Consider the following 17,030-nt stretch of genomic DNA (forward strand, 5'->3'; position numbering starts at 1 on the left):
AACAGGTTAAACCTGTTCAATTCAGGCACGTGCATTTTTATGTATTTGTCCCTCGAACAATATAGTTATGGCTCGTCAATTATCTGTGCCATTTCCTACATTCACTTTCACTAAACCGCCGCTCAGAACTCACTTCCTTCTCGGATTTAGCAAACATTTCACTTTTAGTGGCAAAGTTAGATGTATTACTGGTCAAAGCATTACTGATGAGAATACTGTGAGACGATCTGCAAATTACCAACCTCCCTTGTGGGATTATGATTTTGTGCAATCACTCAATAGTGAATTTAAGGTATATATATATATATATATATAAATAGAGAGAGAGAGAGAGAGAGAGACTTAATATTATATGTTTCTTTTTTTTTTTTTTTTTTTTTAATTGCTTCCATATTCATTTCACCTTTCTTCAGTTTCAACCTTTTTCAGTTCAAAGTAGTTCCACTTTCCTGTTTGATTCCGATTTGAAACTGAACCTTGGGCTGGTCTATGTATTAATCAGCTTGATTTCGGTAATCTGATGCAGGGAGAAGTGTACACAAAACGGATTAGCAAGCTGAAGGAAGAAGTGAGGATTATGCTTAACCAACCCATCAATAATTTGAATCAACTCGAATTAATTGATACCTTGCAGAGACTCGGAATAGCTTATCACTTTGAAGATGAAATAAAGAGACAGTTGATGGGTATTTACAATCGTAAACGAACCGGAGTTGCAGGGACGGAGGGTTTACATGCTATAGCTCTTGAGTTTAGACTTCTAAGGCAGCATGGCTACACCATATCACAAGGTAAGAATTATATATTTGGAAATTGTTCTTTTGATGTATATCAGATTCAAACTTGTTGCAACAGCTGATATATTTGCCGACAGACTTAACAAAAACAAAGTATTAGTTCCACACTTCGCTCAAACCATCACTTTGATTTGAGATTATTTCATTTTTTATTTTTTTTTTGTTGAATCTGCTTTTCTATTCGGCCTGTGTTTTTTTAAATTACTTACCTAAACTAGGTCGATGCCTCAATTTATGGACCAAATAAATGAAACTAATGATTTTTTATAAAGTTTTTCAACTTTATCAATTTTTTATTAAATACACGATCAGAAATACTCTCATTTCAATAAAAATCCTTAATTTTATTGGTTTAGTTCACTAGTGATCCTTCTTGGTGTAAGGGGAGAAGAGCTGTTGAGGTTGACCCCAATTCAATAGTTTTTCCTAGCTAAAAAAGAGAAAGATTAGGTTGGCTTTTTCCAACCAAGAAAGGCATGGGTGCTCTCTGAGTCCCTACCGATGCTGGGGTGCGAAAGCATGGGGAGCAAACGAGATTAGATACCTGGTAGTGCAATAGCCTAAGGCTTATTGACCCTTATCACTTGTAAATGGCTGAATGAATTCTCCTGTGGTACGTACCGTACCTATGAATTTTTGTTTGCATAGACAGATCTGTAACTTCCTGCCAAAGGCTATGGCTTCTACGGCCTATGTATGAACAGAAAAATTGGTGTCGTAAATTGATTGACTCGGGTGACCAAATAGAAAATTCACTAAAATATCGAAATAGCCGGACTAGCTCAAAAAGCTCCACCTCTAGCATTTCCCTACGTTTTTTTTTTTTTTTTTCTTTTTTTTTTTTTTTTTGGTACAGAGAAAATAAAAGATTGTACAAAAGTGTGTTGTCAAAAGTTTGAGAGTGTCGATGCAAATGAATAACTTTTTTTAGTAGAGGTCAAACCAAACCGACACCGAAAGGGAAACTCAATCACAAAATTTAAAGTCGAACCTAACTGAAGTTGATATTAAAACTAAACCAACTCAAACCAGTCCAGCTGACATACAAATAGTTCGAATACGACATACAAAATGACAATAAAAGAAACTTGCTTTATAAATAGTTGAAATATAGAATTTTTGATTATTTTTTGACGTTTCAAATCATATGAACTTGCGTATGGCTGCTGCAAAGCTAGAACAAAATCTCAAGTTCATTTTCCCTTGATACTTAATGTCATACATACATACATATATATTTATATATCTACAATCAAATCGATCTAAGTCGATTTTGTTTGATTTGATTTAACTTTTCAATTTTGAGCTTTTTTTTTTTTTTTTGCTTAATTTACTTCAATTTTTTTGTTTTTTTGGTTTTTCAATTTTACATGATTAATTTCTATCCAATTTTTTGGTTCGGTCAATTTATTCTTAGGTCTTGAAACAATGAAATTAACAAGTGATATCGTATTATTAATATTTTTTGTTCTAGCAATATTAATTTAATTAACGTGACCAAGTGAATTGCAGATGTCTTTAATATTTTCCTAGATGAAATGGGAAACTTCAAAGTATGTCTCCGTGAGAGCTTAGATGGAGTGCTATCTTTGTATGAGGCATCATTCCTTTCAGAAGAAGATGAGAATATCTTACAAGTAGCAAGAGATTTTACTACAAGTTATCTCAAAAACTACATTAAACAAAACAAGAATGACAATTATATATCTATGTCGATAACTCATGCACTGGAGATGCCATTGCATTGGGGGATGCTAAGGTTGGAGACTAGGTGGTCCATTGATATCTATGAGAGAAAACAAGGCATGGATTCTCTTCTGCTGGAGCTTGCTAAATTGGATTTCAACTACGTCCAGGCAATACACCAAGAGGATCTTAAATACACATCATGGTACTTATGCTCATTTCTTCTTTTCTTTTCAAGTATGGTCAGACTGAGGATCACCATGTATTTAGGATAGCAGTATGTATTTGCACACAAAATGTTTGTAATTTCTTTCCTTTTGGGGAGAGATTAACTTTTCACATAATTTTTTTTCCCACATCCAGGTGGTGGATGAATATAGGCCTTGGAGAAAAGTTGAGCTTCGCAAGAGACAGGTTAATGGAGAATTTCTTGTGGACTATAGGAGTGACATTTGAACCACAATTTGGATATTTTAGGAGAATGTCGACAAAACTCAGTGCACTAATTACAGTAATTGATGATATTTATGATGTGTATGGCACCCTGGATGAACTTGAATTGTTCACCGATGCTGTGGAAAGGTATGCATTAGAATTGTTCATAATGATTATTTTTCTTTTAATAATGATTTTTTCTTGAAATTTGGTTCAAACTCATGTAAGAAAAAATCCAGTATCATTGAGTCAAAACTCATTCATACATAGATTGTTATCCTCTCTACAATTCTAGATATAAATATATTCAAATAGGCTTGACAGATTATTCTTTATGGCATGAATTTTATAATTTATGTGCGACATGAGTACTTATATATATATATATATATATATATATATATATATATATATATATAGATGGCTTTCTATATATATATATAGAAAGCCATCTAGAAATAATAATTCATTTATATGTATCTTTATGCTTTGTTTTTAGATGGGATGTCCATGCAACAGAGCAGCTTCCAGACTACATGAAGATATGTTTCTTAACTCTCCATGACACAATAAATGAAATGGCTTTTGACACCCTTAAGGAACAAGGATTTCACATTATTCCTTACTTGAAGAAATCCGTAAGTATTAATAATATTCGTAAATCATTCATAATCATACTTGTTTTTTTATGTATAATGATAACAATAATAACTTTAATATTTTTCAGTGGGCAGATATATGCAAATCTTACTTATTGGAGGCCAAATGGTATTACAGTGGATATACACCAACACTGCAAGAATACATCGATAATGCATGGATTTCCATATCAGCTCCTGTTATATTAGTTCTGTAGAAAAGATAATTAAGAACAATTTTGTTTCACCTCTTTCATTACTTTTCCAGCAATTACAAATATTTATACTAGTTTTGTACAATTTAGATCCTAATTTACAGCCTAAATTAAAGGCAAAGATTTAAAATTTGTCAAAGTTTGACAGCAGATTTTCTTCATAATCTGTCAAACTTTGACAACAACTATTTTTTGCTCATGTCAAAGTTTGACAGTAGATTTTCTTCACAATCTGTCAAACTTTGACATTTCTTTCTCCTTGATTTGCTCACGCCAACAATTTCCACTAATTTCATCACCTTTGACATTTCTTTCTCCTTGATTTGCTCACGCCAACACTCCCCCTCAAGTTGGTGAATATATGTCCATCATTCCCAACTTATTAAGTGAGCTTTGAAAATCTTTTACGGATACAGCCTTTGTTAGGATATCTGCTAGTTGATCTTTTGAAGTGACAAACGGAAGACTAATTGTATTTTTGTCAAGATGGTCTTTGATGAAGTGCCGATCAACTTCCACGTGTTTGGTTCTGCCATGTTGAACTGGATTATTTGCAATTGCTATGGCTGCCTTATTATCACATAATAACTTCATAGGTGTTGACAGATGTATACCTAGATCATGTAAAATACGCTTTATCCATAGCAATTCACAGATGCCTTGTGCCATTCCGCGAAATTCTGCTTCTGCGCTTGATCTTGCTACCACTTGTTGCTTCTTACTTCGCCATGTAACTAAGTTACCTTCGACAAAAGTGAAATACCCTGATGTGGATTTTCGATCTGTCAAACTTCCAGCCCAATCTGCATCTGTATATCCCTTGACCTCTTGATCTCCCTATTTAGCGAAAAATAATCCTTTTCCTGGGCAAGACTTTAAGTATCGCAAGATCCGATGAACAGCCTTCATATGTTCTTCACTTGGTGTATGCATGAATTGGCTTACAATACTAACCGCATATGCGATGTCAGGACGCGTATGCGACAAGTATATTAGCCTTCCAACTAATCTTTGATACCTCTCCTTGTTAGCTGGAATCTGGTTTTGTTGAATGGCTAACTTGTGATTCACTTCAATGGGAGTTTCAACGGGCTTACAGTTAAGCATCCCAGTTTCTGCTAGCAAATCTAATACATATTTTCGCTGACATAGATAAATTCCATTACTTGATCTTGCAACTTCAATGCCTAAGAAATATTTCAAGTGTCCAAGATCTTTAAGTTCAAATTCAGTTGCAAGGTTTTCTTGGAGGACAGCTATTTCATTTGAGTCATTTCCAGTAACAACCATGTCATCCACATATACAATAAGAGCAGTTACCTTCTCAAATTCGTGTTTGACGAAGAGAGTATGATCAGCATCACTTTGTTTGTATCCAATCTTCTTCATGAAATTTGATAGCCTTCCAAACCATGCTCGGGGGGATTGCTTTAATCCGTATAAGGCCCTTTTTAGTTTGCATACCTTGCCACCACAATTTATGCCTGGAGGAGGATCCATGTATACTTCTTCTTCCAAAGTTCCATTCAGAAATGCATTTTTAATGTCGAACTGTCGCAACGGCCAATCTTGATTCGCTGCTATGGAAATAAGAATTCGTATGGTATTTATTTTTGCTACAGGAGCAAATGTATCTCCATAATCAATTCCGTACTTTTGTGTATACCCTTTAGCAACAAGCCTTGCCTTGTAACGATCTATGATTCCATTTTGATTAAGCTTAACTGTGAAGATCCATCTGCACCTTACAGTTTTCTTCTTTGGGGGCAGCGATACAAGTTCCCATGTATGATTCTTTTGTAAGGCTTCCATTTCATCATTCATAGCTTTCTTCCATTTTGAATCCATCAATGCTTCCTGCACATTACTTGGAATAGATACAGGAGATAATTGATTTACAACAAGTGCATGTGATTTTGACAAATGATGAGACGAGGTATAATTGTTAATGGGGTACTTAGTCTTAGCATTAAAATTAGGGTCATATTGTGCTTTTGGAATTCCTCTATTCTTCCTAATTGGATATCTTGGTTCAGCTAGAGGAATTGGATCCTGAATTAAAGGAGATGAAGGTAGTGATGTTACCTGAGGAGACACCGACACATCCAGAATTTCTATAGCTGTTGGTGTGACTTGGGAAATTGTACTATCTTGATTTTCTTGGGCACCATCATCATTCTCAGGTTGTGTGACAACAGGATCTGAAAGTTGTTTATCAGCCGTTTCTTGTTCTTCAAAGTATTCATGAGTGTTGTCTTCACCCAAATTAAGTGTAGTCTCCCCCCTGAAGAGAGCACTCATGACCACCAAAATAAGGAGTATTTTCATGGAATGTGACATCGCAGGTTACATACATTTTATTTTCTGTAGGATCATAACATCGATATCCCTTTTTGAGGTTTGCATACCCAATAAACATGCAACGGACAGCTCGTGGATCAAGTTTACCTGCAACCCAGTGTACATATGCAGTATAGCCAAAGACACGAGGTTCAAGGTTCGGACTGATTGGAGCAGAAACTAATTCATGGAGTTTTTGATGTGGTGTTTTAAACTCAATGACTCGTGATGGCGTCCGATTAATAAGATATGCAGCAGAGCAAACAGCTTCGCCCCAGTATTCTCGAGGTACTTTCATGCCAAATAAAGAAGCTCGGACAACCTCTAGTATTTGGCGATTTTTTCGTTCTGCCAAACCGTTTTGTTGCGGTGTACCAGCACATGAAGTTTGGTGTCGAATACCATTTTTTTGATAGAAAATTTTCAATTCAAAATTTATATACTCCCCACCATTATCAGATTGAAGAACTTTAATTCAGCATTGATACTGTGAATTTACCATTCGATACAAATTCTGAAAAATAGAACATACCTCTCCCTTGTTTCGTAGGAGATAGACCCAAATCATGCGAGTACACTCATCAATAAATGTCACAAAATAACGAGCACCAGATAATGTAGGGATTTGAGCAGGTCCCCAAACATCAGAGTGGATAATCATAAAAGGTGAAGTACTCTTATTATAACTAGGAAGATATGAAATTCTATGACTCTTAGCCATTTCACAAATGTCACAATCAAACTTAGCATTTGTATGTAAAAATAAACTTGGTTTTAATTTTCGAAGATAATTAAATGATAGATGACCAAGGCGACGATGCCATAACCAAACCATATCCTCATTTCCTTGACTGGCCTCAGTGCTGTTTGCTTGATCAATTCTTTGTTTTCTTGAAGTGGCCAAATCAAGATAGTACAAGTTTCCACGCCTAATACCATAGCCAAGAATCCGTTGTGTTATAATGTCCTGAAAAATACATTTATTAGGCCAAAAAGTTGCAGTACAATTTAGAGTTTCTATGATTTTACCAACAGATAAAAGGTTGGAAGAAAGAGAAGGAAATACAAGCACAGTATCAAAATTAATGGAATGCGACACATGTGTTGATCCTTCACCAATAACGGGAGCAACTCCTCCATTAGCAGTGAGTACATGAGGTTGAGGTGAAGGATGAATATGTGAAAGAAGGGTAGAATCATTTGTCATATGGTCAGTAGCAGCTGTATCGATTATCCATGTATTATTCCTAACAAGATAAGTATTGGACAGACTTGGATTTTCAGCTTTTGTAACGTGTGCTGCAACTGGATTTGAAGTAGATGCAATTACTTCTTCATCTGTTGTGGTTATGGCAGCAGCCTGTACAATTTTCTTCCTAGGTTTCTTTGTAAAATCCCACCATTCTGGATACCCAATAATCTCATAGCAACGTTGTTTTGAATGTCCTTCTTCACCACAGTGAGTGCACACATAATTATTTCCCTTGGAGCCAAATTTTTTTCCTTTAGTCTGTTGGGAATTTGTAGGGCGTGTTCGGACTGTCAAATGAACCATTCCATCTGGCTGAACTTTTTGGTCCTCCATAGTTTGTCTCTGGTTTTGATCTTTGCAAACATATGCATAACATGACTCAAGATCAAGAGGTGGATCTTTCCTCAATATTTCACTTCGAGCTTGGTTGAATTCTGGGTCAAGCCCAGCCAAGAAGATATGAACTCGAAGTCGAGTTATATATTTATGCAGTGATACGATTACTGTAGCATTATCTTCTTGTGTTTGAATGCGAGCATCAATTTCTTGAAATATGCTAATCAGTTCATTGTAATATAAAGATAAGGATCTACCATTTTGATGAGTGGTAAATGATTTTCGATTTAGATCAAAAAGTTGTGTTTCATCCGAGCCATCATAAAACGTCTTTGCAACGGCTTCCCATATTTCTTTGGCTGTTTGAAGACGGATGAATCGTTGCATCAAGAGTGGACTCATAGAATCAATGAGCCAACTCTTAACCCAGTTATTATCAAGAAGCCAGGTTTCCAATTGCTTGTCATTTGCAGCTGGTTTTGGTGTTGCACCGGTAAGAAATCCGGATTTATTTCGAGCTCCAATACGCATCTCCATAAGTTGCGACCATAATGGATAATTTGTATCATCTAAGATGATTCCAGAGGGGAGAGGGGCATTGTCTTGAACAATGATTCGAGATTCATGAGGGATGACAGTAAGAGGATTTTCTTCTGTCATGATTGCAGAAAAAAAAAAATTCAGTTTCTACCTAATTTGCTCTGATACCATGTAGAAAAGATAATTAAGAACAATTTTGTTTCACCTCTTTCATTACTTTTCCAGCAATTACAAATATTTATACTAGTTTTGTACAATTTAGATCCTAATTTACAGCCTAAATTAAAGGCAAAGATTTAAAATTTGTCAAAGTTTGACAACAGATTTTCTTCATAATCTGTCAAACTTTGACAACAACTATTTTTTGCCATGTCAAAGTTTGACAGTAGATTTTCTTCACAATCTGTCAAACTTTGACATTTCTTTCTCCTTGATTTGCTCACGCCAACAATTTCCACTAATTTCATCACCTTTGACATTTCTTTCTCCTTGATTTGCTCACGCCAACAAATTCATGGTTATTTTCTTTTAAAAACTTCGATAACAACTGATGCCTTGAAAGCCTTGAACGAATATCCTAACATAATTCGTTGGTCGGCCATGATTCTTAGACTTGCAAATGATCTTGGAACATACTCGGTATGCATGCCAACTAGTTTATGCAATTTCTATTTTTCAATTTATTTCTTATATTTTTCTGTTAAATTCTTATTATGTATTCTCTGTTCTCTTCTTGTTATTTGTAGGATGAATTAAAAAGAGGGGATGTTCCAAAATCAATTCAATGTTACATGCATGAAATTGGAGTTTCAGAAATAAGAGTTCGTGAGCACATCCGATATTTAATTAATGAAACATGGAAAAAGATTAACAGAGAACGAGTTGTTGATTCTCCATTTTCAGAAATTTTTATTGGCACAGCAATTAACCTAGCTAGGACGGCACAATGCATATACCAATATGGAGACGGGCATGGAATTCAAGACCAAGAAACTAAGGATCGTGTTTTATCATTACTTGTTCAACCTATTCCTTGTACACACTTTTTATGATTACTTATGTATTCTAGTGTGCAACGGAAATGCATTAGAGATTTTAAATAAACTTCATTAGTTATAAACTATCTTTGTTTATCCAAACGAACTGAAACAATATAATTTAGGAAAGCATGGCAAAATATTATTTTGTATTTATGTGATGTGATCACTTATGTGATAGACTTGTATACTTCTAATGAGTTGATATGGTTTGATAATTAAGGGTCTATTTGGCCTAGTTGTTTATACCAACCGATAGTTAATAACAGCTACTGATAAATAGGATAGCTAAATGATTGATAGCAGTTATGGATATTCGTATTTAGTGAGAGCAATTAAGGAGAACAAGACATGGACCTTAATGGGCTTACCTGATCAAGGGAAGCAGCCCATTGGCCTAAAATGGGTTTGAAAAACGAAATTCCGTGAGATGGTTTTTTGCAAGGACATACAGCTCAGTTGGTACAAGTTTCAGGTATTGATTTTACTAAAACATTTGCTCCAGTTGCTCGTTTTAATACAATTTGGACTCTTTAAGCATTCACAGCCTGTAATAGTTGCAAAGTTTACCAACTGGGTATTAATTCTGCATTTTCGAATGGTGATTTATTTGAGGATGTATATGTTGAATAGCCTGAAGGCTTCATCGTTAAAGAGCAAGCTCATAAAGTGTATAAATTATACAAAGTAATCGGCCTTAAAGAAGCACCAAAGGCCTGGTCTAGGGAAATTGATTCTTATGTTTCTCAAAATAATTTTCAACAGATAGTTAATGAACATTCACTTCATATTAGAACTCAAAACCATCATTTTTTAGTTGTATATTTATATGTTAATGACATGGTTTATACTGGTAATTCTCTCAAAACGATTAAGACAATCAAGATTTCAAGCAGTCCGTGACGCAAATATTTGAAATGTCTGACTTGGGTTCATTGCGTTATTTTTTGGGAATTGTATTTATGCAATCTTCATATTATCAAAGAAAGTGTTCATGATTTGTTAAAAAGAGCAACAATGGATATTTGCAAGTCAGTCAAGATTTTGTTGAATACAAATGAGAAGTTATCGTTAGATGATAGAGCTGAAAAGGGTTGATGAGAAGCAATTCAGAAGCATTACGAGTGCTATTATGTATATTATTCACACAAGACCAAATATTGTTTTTCCTGTAAGTCTCATCTTTATATATATGCATAACCCAAGCAAGAATCTTACATGGGTGCAGTAAAAAGAATTGTTGGTTATTCAGTGCACTTTCAAATTTGGCATTGACTATTAAAAGGAAAAACCAGAAGTCTTATTGCTTGTATTAATAGTAATTAGGCATCTTGTTCATATGATCGAAATGCAGAACACGCTATCATGTTAGCCTTAGTTCAGGGGCTAATTCTGGTCTTCAAAGAAGCAACAAAGCACAGCTCTTTCAAGTATAGAAGCAGAATACGCAGCTGCCACTTGTACAGCTTGTCATGTAGTCAGCTAAGAAGAGTTTTAGAGGATTTAAAATAAAAGCCAAATGCAGCAAAAATTATCTTTTGTAACAGCAAATCAGCTATTTCAGTATCTAAGAATCCAATTTAACAATGGAGAAGAAAGCATGTAGAAAGAAAGCACCATTTCATTCGTGAACTTGTTAATAAGAACATGGATGAAAAATAATCTTAAGTTTTTTTTATTGCCTTAACGTGTAAATAAGGTTGTTTAGAAATATCAAGAGCAGTGGATACATATGTAACTATCAGGTATCTCATTTTAAGGGCTCTTACACGGCATAGGTAAGCAAAGTCTTTCTCTATAAAGAAGAGTGATAACAGTTGTTGAAAATATTTATTGCTTGGTTGAAAGCTTTATTATATTGGGTCGGGTCCATCTTTAGTAAGTTGGGCATTTTCGGGTCCAGGGGATCTGGAGTAACGAAACGCTGCAGTATTGTATTTAGGCTTGAAGATAGCAATACCTCCACCAAAATCGCCTGAGCCAATTTAACTTTTTTTTTTTTTTTTTTTTTTTTTTTTAGTAATTTAAGCAAATTTAACTTTGATGGCCTTAGACTTGTATGGCTCTTCTTTATATTGTACTTTAATAAAATAATATGATATATGTATGTGTGTAGTGAAATTTTTAAACTTTTTCAATCATATTATATTTTTATTTAATGGTTGGTACAACAGTAGTCTAATTATAATATTATAAATTTAGGGGTGTTAATTAGTTACATAGCAATAATTATGATGACAAAATAAATTTATTATTTGGACAAAATTACTTTTTTTTTTCTCATTCCTATTAGTCCATCTACTTTTTATTTTTCATAGATGTAGAACTTCTTTATCCCATGTAACATCCGAAGATAATTACGAGGATTGACATCATCCCTTGTTCTTTTTAGAAATTTTTTTTTAAAGGTATTAGAATAATTTTTATTAGCTATTATATATATTATTATCTTTTCATTTATTGTCCTAACTGCTATACCAAAATAAACTTCTAAAAGAAAACATACAACGGTAGCATCATATGGAAATTATATTTCTTATACACCAAATACAGGTTAGTGCGTGAATATATGAGATAACACATATACAAAATAAAATATATTCTGAAATAATAATATATTAAGGGATTTTATATTTCTAGAAAGTATCTAACTAATAAATATCGGAGGATCTCCACTATTTTTATTCTGATTTAACTATTCTCCTCTATTATAAATACTTTTAATCAACTATAGAAAAAACCCTAAGAATATTGGAAAATAAAGATCTAAAATTTCTTTAATTTGTATAGTAAAAGAAAATAAAGATGGAAGTGAGTAAAGAAAGATATGAAAAGAAGCAATACACTAATCCCCTTGCTTTATATTTAATACTCTTACGAGCAAATGAGTCTAAAAATCAATTGAAAACTAGAATTTTGAGCTGTAATTTGTATTTTATTTTTATACAGGCAATTGTTCTTTTGTTGCAATTGGAATCACTTGTTTCAACTCTGAGCTTTCTTTGTCAACTTGGGATACAGTGCAAGTTTTATCAGACATCTTTTCCTCTTTGCTTTTACCCCATAAAACACTGTAGAGGCCTCCAACCAGCAATACACCACCCAAGATACTGCAACAAGAAGACCACACCAATTTATTCAAGAACCGGCATTAAATTTATTGTACCAAGAAATGATAAATAGATAGATTATAAATAAAAGAAATGAGTAATACCTTCCTGAAGTGATGATCTCGCATAAAAGAAATGCCGAACAGAACATTGTAAAAATTAAATTTAATGGTGTAGACATGGCCAAGAAAACAGGACCTTTCTTCTCTATAATCCAAGCTTGCATATAGAATGTGACTCCTGTCACCATGATTCCCTGCATGCCAAATAAACACTCTGCATTACTGGTGTTGCTGCTAGTTCACTGACAAAACGACTTTAGTTTTACAGTTTAATATGTCCACGATAGGGAAAATTATTTAATACAACAGTAGATAGAAGAGAGCTTACACAGTAAAGTACAGCAAGAAGTCTAATATCCCAACCAAGCATCCACTCGTGAGGATCTCTTTCCAAAGCAATGGCAATAACGAATGACTGAATTGAACTCAGAAAGCACTGAAGGGTGGTGAATAGAAGCTTTGATGGGTAGCATTTTAACACTCCTACCTGTCTCAAAATTTATGACAAAAAAACTATTAATCAGCAACTTTTTAGAGTCATAATTAATATTTTATGGGAAAATGAAAAGGATAAAGTGAAAACAATGTATAAAGAATAGTATTTTCACTGATTTGGTCCATAATAGATCCATGGACTAGGTCTACGCAAGTCTAATATATATATATATATATAGAGAGAGAGAGAGAGAGAGAGAGAGAGAGAGAGAGAGAGAGTAGGAATTTGCAAAGTTACCTGCAAAACAAGCCACAAGCCCCAACAGGTGTTGGACATGAGCATGAGGAAGCAACCCTTTATCCATATTATGCCAGAAGAAACATGACCCTGAAGGTCCTGAGCATGAGGGGATCCAAAAAGGTGATGGTGGCACATGACTTTGAAATGGGGACCTTTGAAGAATGCCAGGGTTGCTGCACCTGCCATGCACGTGACTATGCCTATAAGCTTTGCAATACCTGCGGATGTCCTCAACTTCAACACCTCCATCCTGTTCTCCAAATTAATGTCATCTTCACATGTTACTCAATATTTTTGCCAAAACTTTCTCAAAAAAAAAAAAAAAAAAGAAAAGAAAAGAAAAAAAAGAATATACAATAACAATGAGCAAGTGAAAGAAATATCAAAACACAAGAAAGAAGAACAATAAATTTTTGAAAAGGAATTGTGAATGAAGTATCCAAATTGAAATTTGATAAGAAACAAATCTGGGCCGTTGAATATCAGCACGTGAAAAGAAAACATTTTATTGTGTAGGGACAGGGAATAATTATAATTATATATAATAATGTTTCTCCGGGACCAGGCTCATTTCTGAGAAGGCTCCAGTTGAGGAACACAAGTGGTTAGGTTGTCAATTTGCATATAACTGCATCTCAATTAAGACCACATGGCCACTCCTCATATTCACTTCGCCGTATGCGACGAAAGTAAGGAAAGGAGACAGAAGAAGAGGAAGTACAAGTACAAACATCTGAATCTTTGGGTAATATTATCAAAATGAGTAGTTTGTATCACACCAAATTATTTGAAGTCCTTAAGATTCGATCATGTCAAATTATTTAGTTTTTCTGTCTAAAAAATGTTATTTAACTGTTAAATATCACGTCATATTTAATTATTTAACCATTCATTTTTAACACATTATTACTATTTGGTTCATTTAATCCTACTATATAAATAGCAAAAAAGGAATTACTTCATAGTAATTTCTTCAAATAATAGAGACGAAATAGTTATTTCAATTAAACTTCAAGGACTTTATAGTAATTTACCCTTCATACAATAATATTAAAACCCACCCGAACCAAAAAAATTATCTTGAATTCTAATAATAGTAGCCAATGAAGCTTAATCCAATGATTAGCACTGAGATTATTAGACTCTAATGCCAATGAAATCTGATATTAAATATTGAAGGGGAAGGGAAGGGTGGGTTTTAATATTAAGCAATGAATGTCACTAACAAGATTATTTTATATTTAAGAATCCAATTATTCATTAATCTACATTAATTCCTTCTAACAATCACAATCACTCTCCCTAAACAAAAAAATAATAATAATCTTAATCACTATTTTGTATAAATTTTTTATCAATTCTTTAGGAATTTGGTATATGTTCTCTTCCTATTGAACTAAATTAAATTAATATGATATGCTAGGATTTGACCTAAATTTTTTATCTTTCAAGTTAAAAATTCAGTTTTTAACAGATCAATTTTACCCTAACAATTATTTAATCAAAAAATCATAAAAATTTACCAAATCTTATTATTTATATTTTTTTTTCAATTTTAACTTAGGATTTAGGACATGTATTTTGGAAGATTCCAAAACAGTAATGTCCTATACTCATTAATAACAGCAAGATGGGATATTCATGCTCATCAATTATGTATGGCATGCCAAATGCTCATTCAATTCCTTTTTATTTCCCTACTTATAGTTAGTATTTTTGAACTAATTTATGCATATCAAAATTAAAATTTGCTTCTTGAATAAGTTCTGCAATTCTCGACACCAATCTATTATATTAAAAATATTTATTTATAGAGTACGCCGAAAAGAACGATAAAAAAAAAAATAAAAATTTTCATCCTTGCTAATTGGACTAATATTTTTGGATTTTTTTTATTATTATTTTTTACAGCTAAAAAGGAAGAATAAAGAGGATTACCTGAGCAAAAGGGCCAAGAAGAAAGTAATGACAGGAAGGCAATTTGAAGTTGCAGCAGCCAAAGTTGCAGAAGTGTAAACAAGTGCAATTCCATAAATATCTAAACTTAAAGTAATCCTAAAATCCAAGAAAGAAACTGTTACAAAAATTATTTTCAAGAGATAAGGACAAGAAATGCAATAAGAAACTAACACACAAATTATTAAACAGTACATACCCACATAAAGATAGCAAAAAAATCTTGCAAAAAGTCACAAATGACAAGCGGGGCGCAGTTTTCCTATACAAACAGATAAATATCAAGATCTGTATATATATGATCATCAAACAAGAAAAATAAAATAAAATCAAGAACATCAAAACATAATCAGTGCATACCATTCTAAGAACAAAGCAATAGGAGCCAAGAAAAGAGTAGCAGCAGCTTGTCTATAGAAGACAAACACAAAATTGTTCATTCCACCATTAAAAGCAGCTTTGGAGACCAAGAACATTCCAGCATAGATTGACTGTACTAAAATCACTGCTAAATAAGGCTTCTTTTTATCCATTTTACTGAAATGCTAAAAAAAGAAAGATAAGCAAAAACCCTTTTCTTTTCTCTTTATTTTTGGTTATGGCTAGTAGAAGCTCTGCTGCTTGAATTTTCAATAATGGTGGAAAATCTTGAGTTGAGCTAGGCAATATGGTTGAGTGAGAGTTGTATATATAAGTTAAGTAGGGGAAGGGCAAAAAAGGGAAACTACTAGGAAAGCCGAAAGACCTGGTTTGATTCCAGAGAGTCTTGGGACTTGTGTGGCCAAAGATTGTATCAGATTACTTTAACGTGAGGACCACCAAAAGCTAGTTGTGGAGTCTCTGTTCGATACACATGCAATGTACAAACAAGTATTTTTCAAGAGAATTGCCACCTTGATAGCAACTTCTTCTTCCGTCTTTTTCTTTTTCGAGTAAAAAAAAAAAAAAAAGTTTCATACGTAAATCCAGGTAAATGAAAATTGAAAAGAACTAGACTTGAGGATTTTGTGGTTTCGAACATGAATGAACAAAAAAAATTGTGAATCATTATAAAAAAAAAAAACATGTGTGATAATTATACTGTGGAAGTATTAAATATGAGACATTGTTAGTATATATATATATATATACATAATTTTAAAGAAAAAAGGAGTAATGCAAAGTTGAAAGTTAAAAAATTTGGGAGAAGAAATATTTACACATTTTAGAAAATATGCAAATCATACGTCAAGTTTTAAAATTTTTGAAGGATCAATATTTAAAAACATTTGTATGTAAAGAATTAATTTTAGAAAGTCTGAATACCTAATTCGGTCTTTTAGTTATATCAACGATAACTAACTGTGAGTGAAAAATCTCAAGTTTGTGTCCTCTCGATCAAAAATTTTCACCAATTTAATAAATAAAATGGAGGATTAGCTTGTTGTATAGCCGGCATTGTTATTTCGGTTCATTGGACTTCCTAATAAATAAATAAAAAATTCTAAAACATAACTACACAATCAACAAGTGATTAAAATTATTATTAACTATCAGTTGCTAATCAAATTCTTTACCAAACACTTTTAAGTCTAAATCAATTATTAAATATATAAATCAACTAAATCAAATATCATCTTCATCTCTTTCATTTGATCAAAGCAAATTATATTATAACAACTTTTTAATTTGAATAAGTCAGGATGTATATGAATATCTTATTTTAATTCTATATCAAGGCCAAAATATTTTGGGATAATTTCTCTAATTTAATTCTAGATCTATCTTTTCCTTTTTAAAATATAAATTTTATATATTTCTCTATAATTTAATTCTAGATCTACCTCTTTTTCTTTTTTTTTTCTTTTAAAATATAAATTTATATATTTATGGAATAAAGAGTAAATTCAC

The 17,030-nt window shown here is 32.9% G+C and overlaps 2 protein-coding genes across 2 annotated transcripts; one reads left to right on the forward strand and one right to left on the reverse strand.

Moving 5' to 3' along the window:
- LOC105636645 (terpene synthase 10) lies at positions 1 to 9,306 on the forward strand. Its single transcript, XM_012219968.4, has 8 exons — positions 1 to 292; positions 527 to 791; positions 2,310 to 2,688; positions 2,847 to 3,065; positions 3,418 to 3,556; positions 3,646 to 3,766; positions 8,751 to 8,878; positions 8,986 to 9,306. The coding sequence occupies exons 1-8, from the start codon at positions 68 to 70 to the stop codon at positions 9,289 to 9,291; spliced, it is 1,782 nt and encodes a 593-aa protein (XP_012075358.3). The 5' UTR covers positions 1 to 67; the 3' UTR covers positions 9,292 to 9,306.
- A 2,798-nt stretch (positions 9,307 to 12,104) lies between these two features.
- Positions 12,105 to 15,807, reverse strand: UMAMIT21 (nodulin MtN21 /EamA-like transporter family protein). Its single transcript, XM_012219922.4, has 7 exons — positions 15,501 to 15,807; positions 15,340 to 15,402; positions 15,123 to 15,239; positions 13,182 to 13,434; positions 12,777 to 12,935; positions 12,491 to 12,642; positions 12,105 to 12,386 (listed from the first exon to the last, which is right to left on the reverse strand). Exons 1-7 carry the CDS (start codon positions 15,671 to 15,673, stop codon positions 12,218 to 12,220), a joined length of 1,086 nt encoding a protein of 361 aa, XP_012075312.1. The 5' UTR covers positions 15,674 to 15,807; the 3' UTR covers positions 12,105 to 12,217.
- Between the last annotated feature and the right edge of the window lie 1,223 nt (positions 15,808 to 17,030).

The sequence above is a fragment of the Jatropha curcas genome, chromosome 3, assembly GCF_041381405.1.
Source record: "Jatropha curcas cultivar XTBG-Jc1 chromosome 3, XTBG_Jcur_1.0, whole genome shotgun sequence".
In the NCBI taxonomy this organism is placed as follows: domain Eukaryota; kingdom Viridiplantae; phylum Streptophyta; class Magnoliopsida; order Malpighiales; family Euphorbiaceae; genus Jatropha; species Jatropha curcas.

Bases quoted from the DNA above. Each gene is read 5' to 3' on its own strand.
- LOC105636645 (XM_012219968.4), top strand. From the start codon at position 68: ATGGCTCGTCAATTATCTGTGCCATTTCCTACATTCACTTTCACTAAA. The intron at 792-2,309 runs GTAAGAATTATA...AGTGAATTGCAG, and splicing joins TGGCTACACCATATCACAAG to ATGTCTTTAATATTTTCCTA. The intron at 2,689-2,846 runs GTACTTATGCTC...TCCCACATCCAG, and splicing joins GATCTTAAATACACATCATG to GTGGTGGATGAATATAGGCC.
- UMAMIT21 (XM_012219922.4), bottom strand. From the start codon at position 15,673: ATGGATAAAAAGAAGCCTTATTTAGCAGTGATTTTAGTACAGTCAATC. The intron at 15,403-15,500 runs GTATGCACTGAT...CTGTTTGTATAG, and splicing joins ATTGCTTTGTTCTTAGAATG to GAAAACTGCGCCCCGCTTGT. The intron at 12,643-12,776 runs GTAAGCTCTCTT...TTTGGCATGCAG, and splicing joins TTCTTGCTGTACTTTACTGT to GGAATCATGGTGACAGGAGT.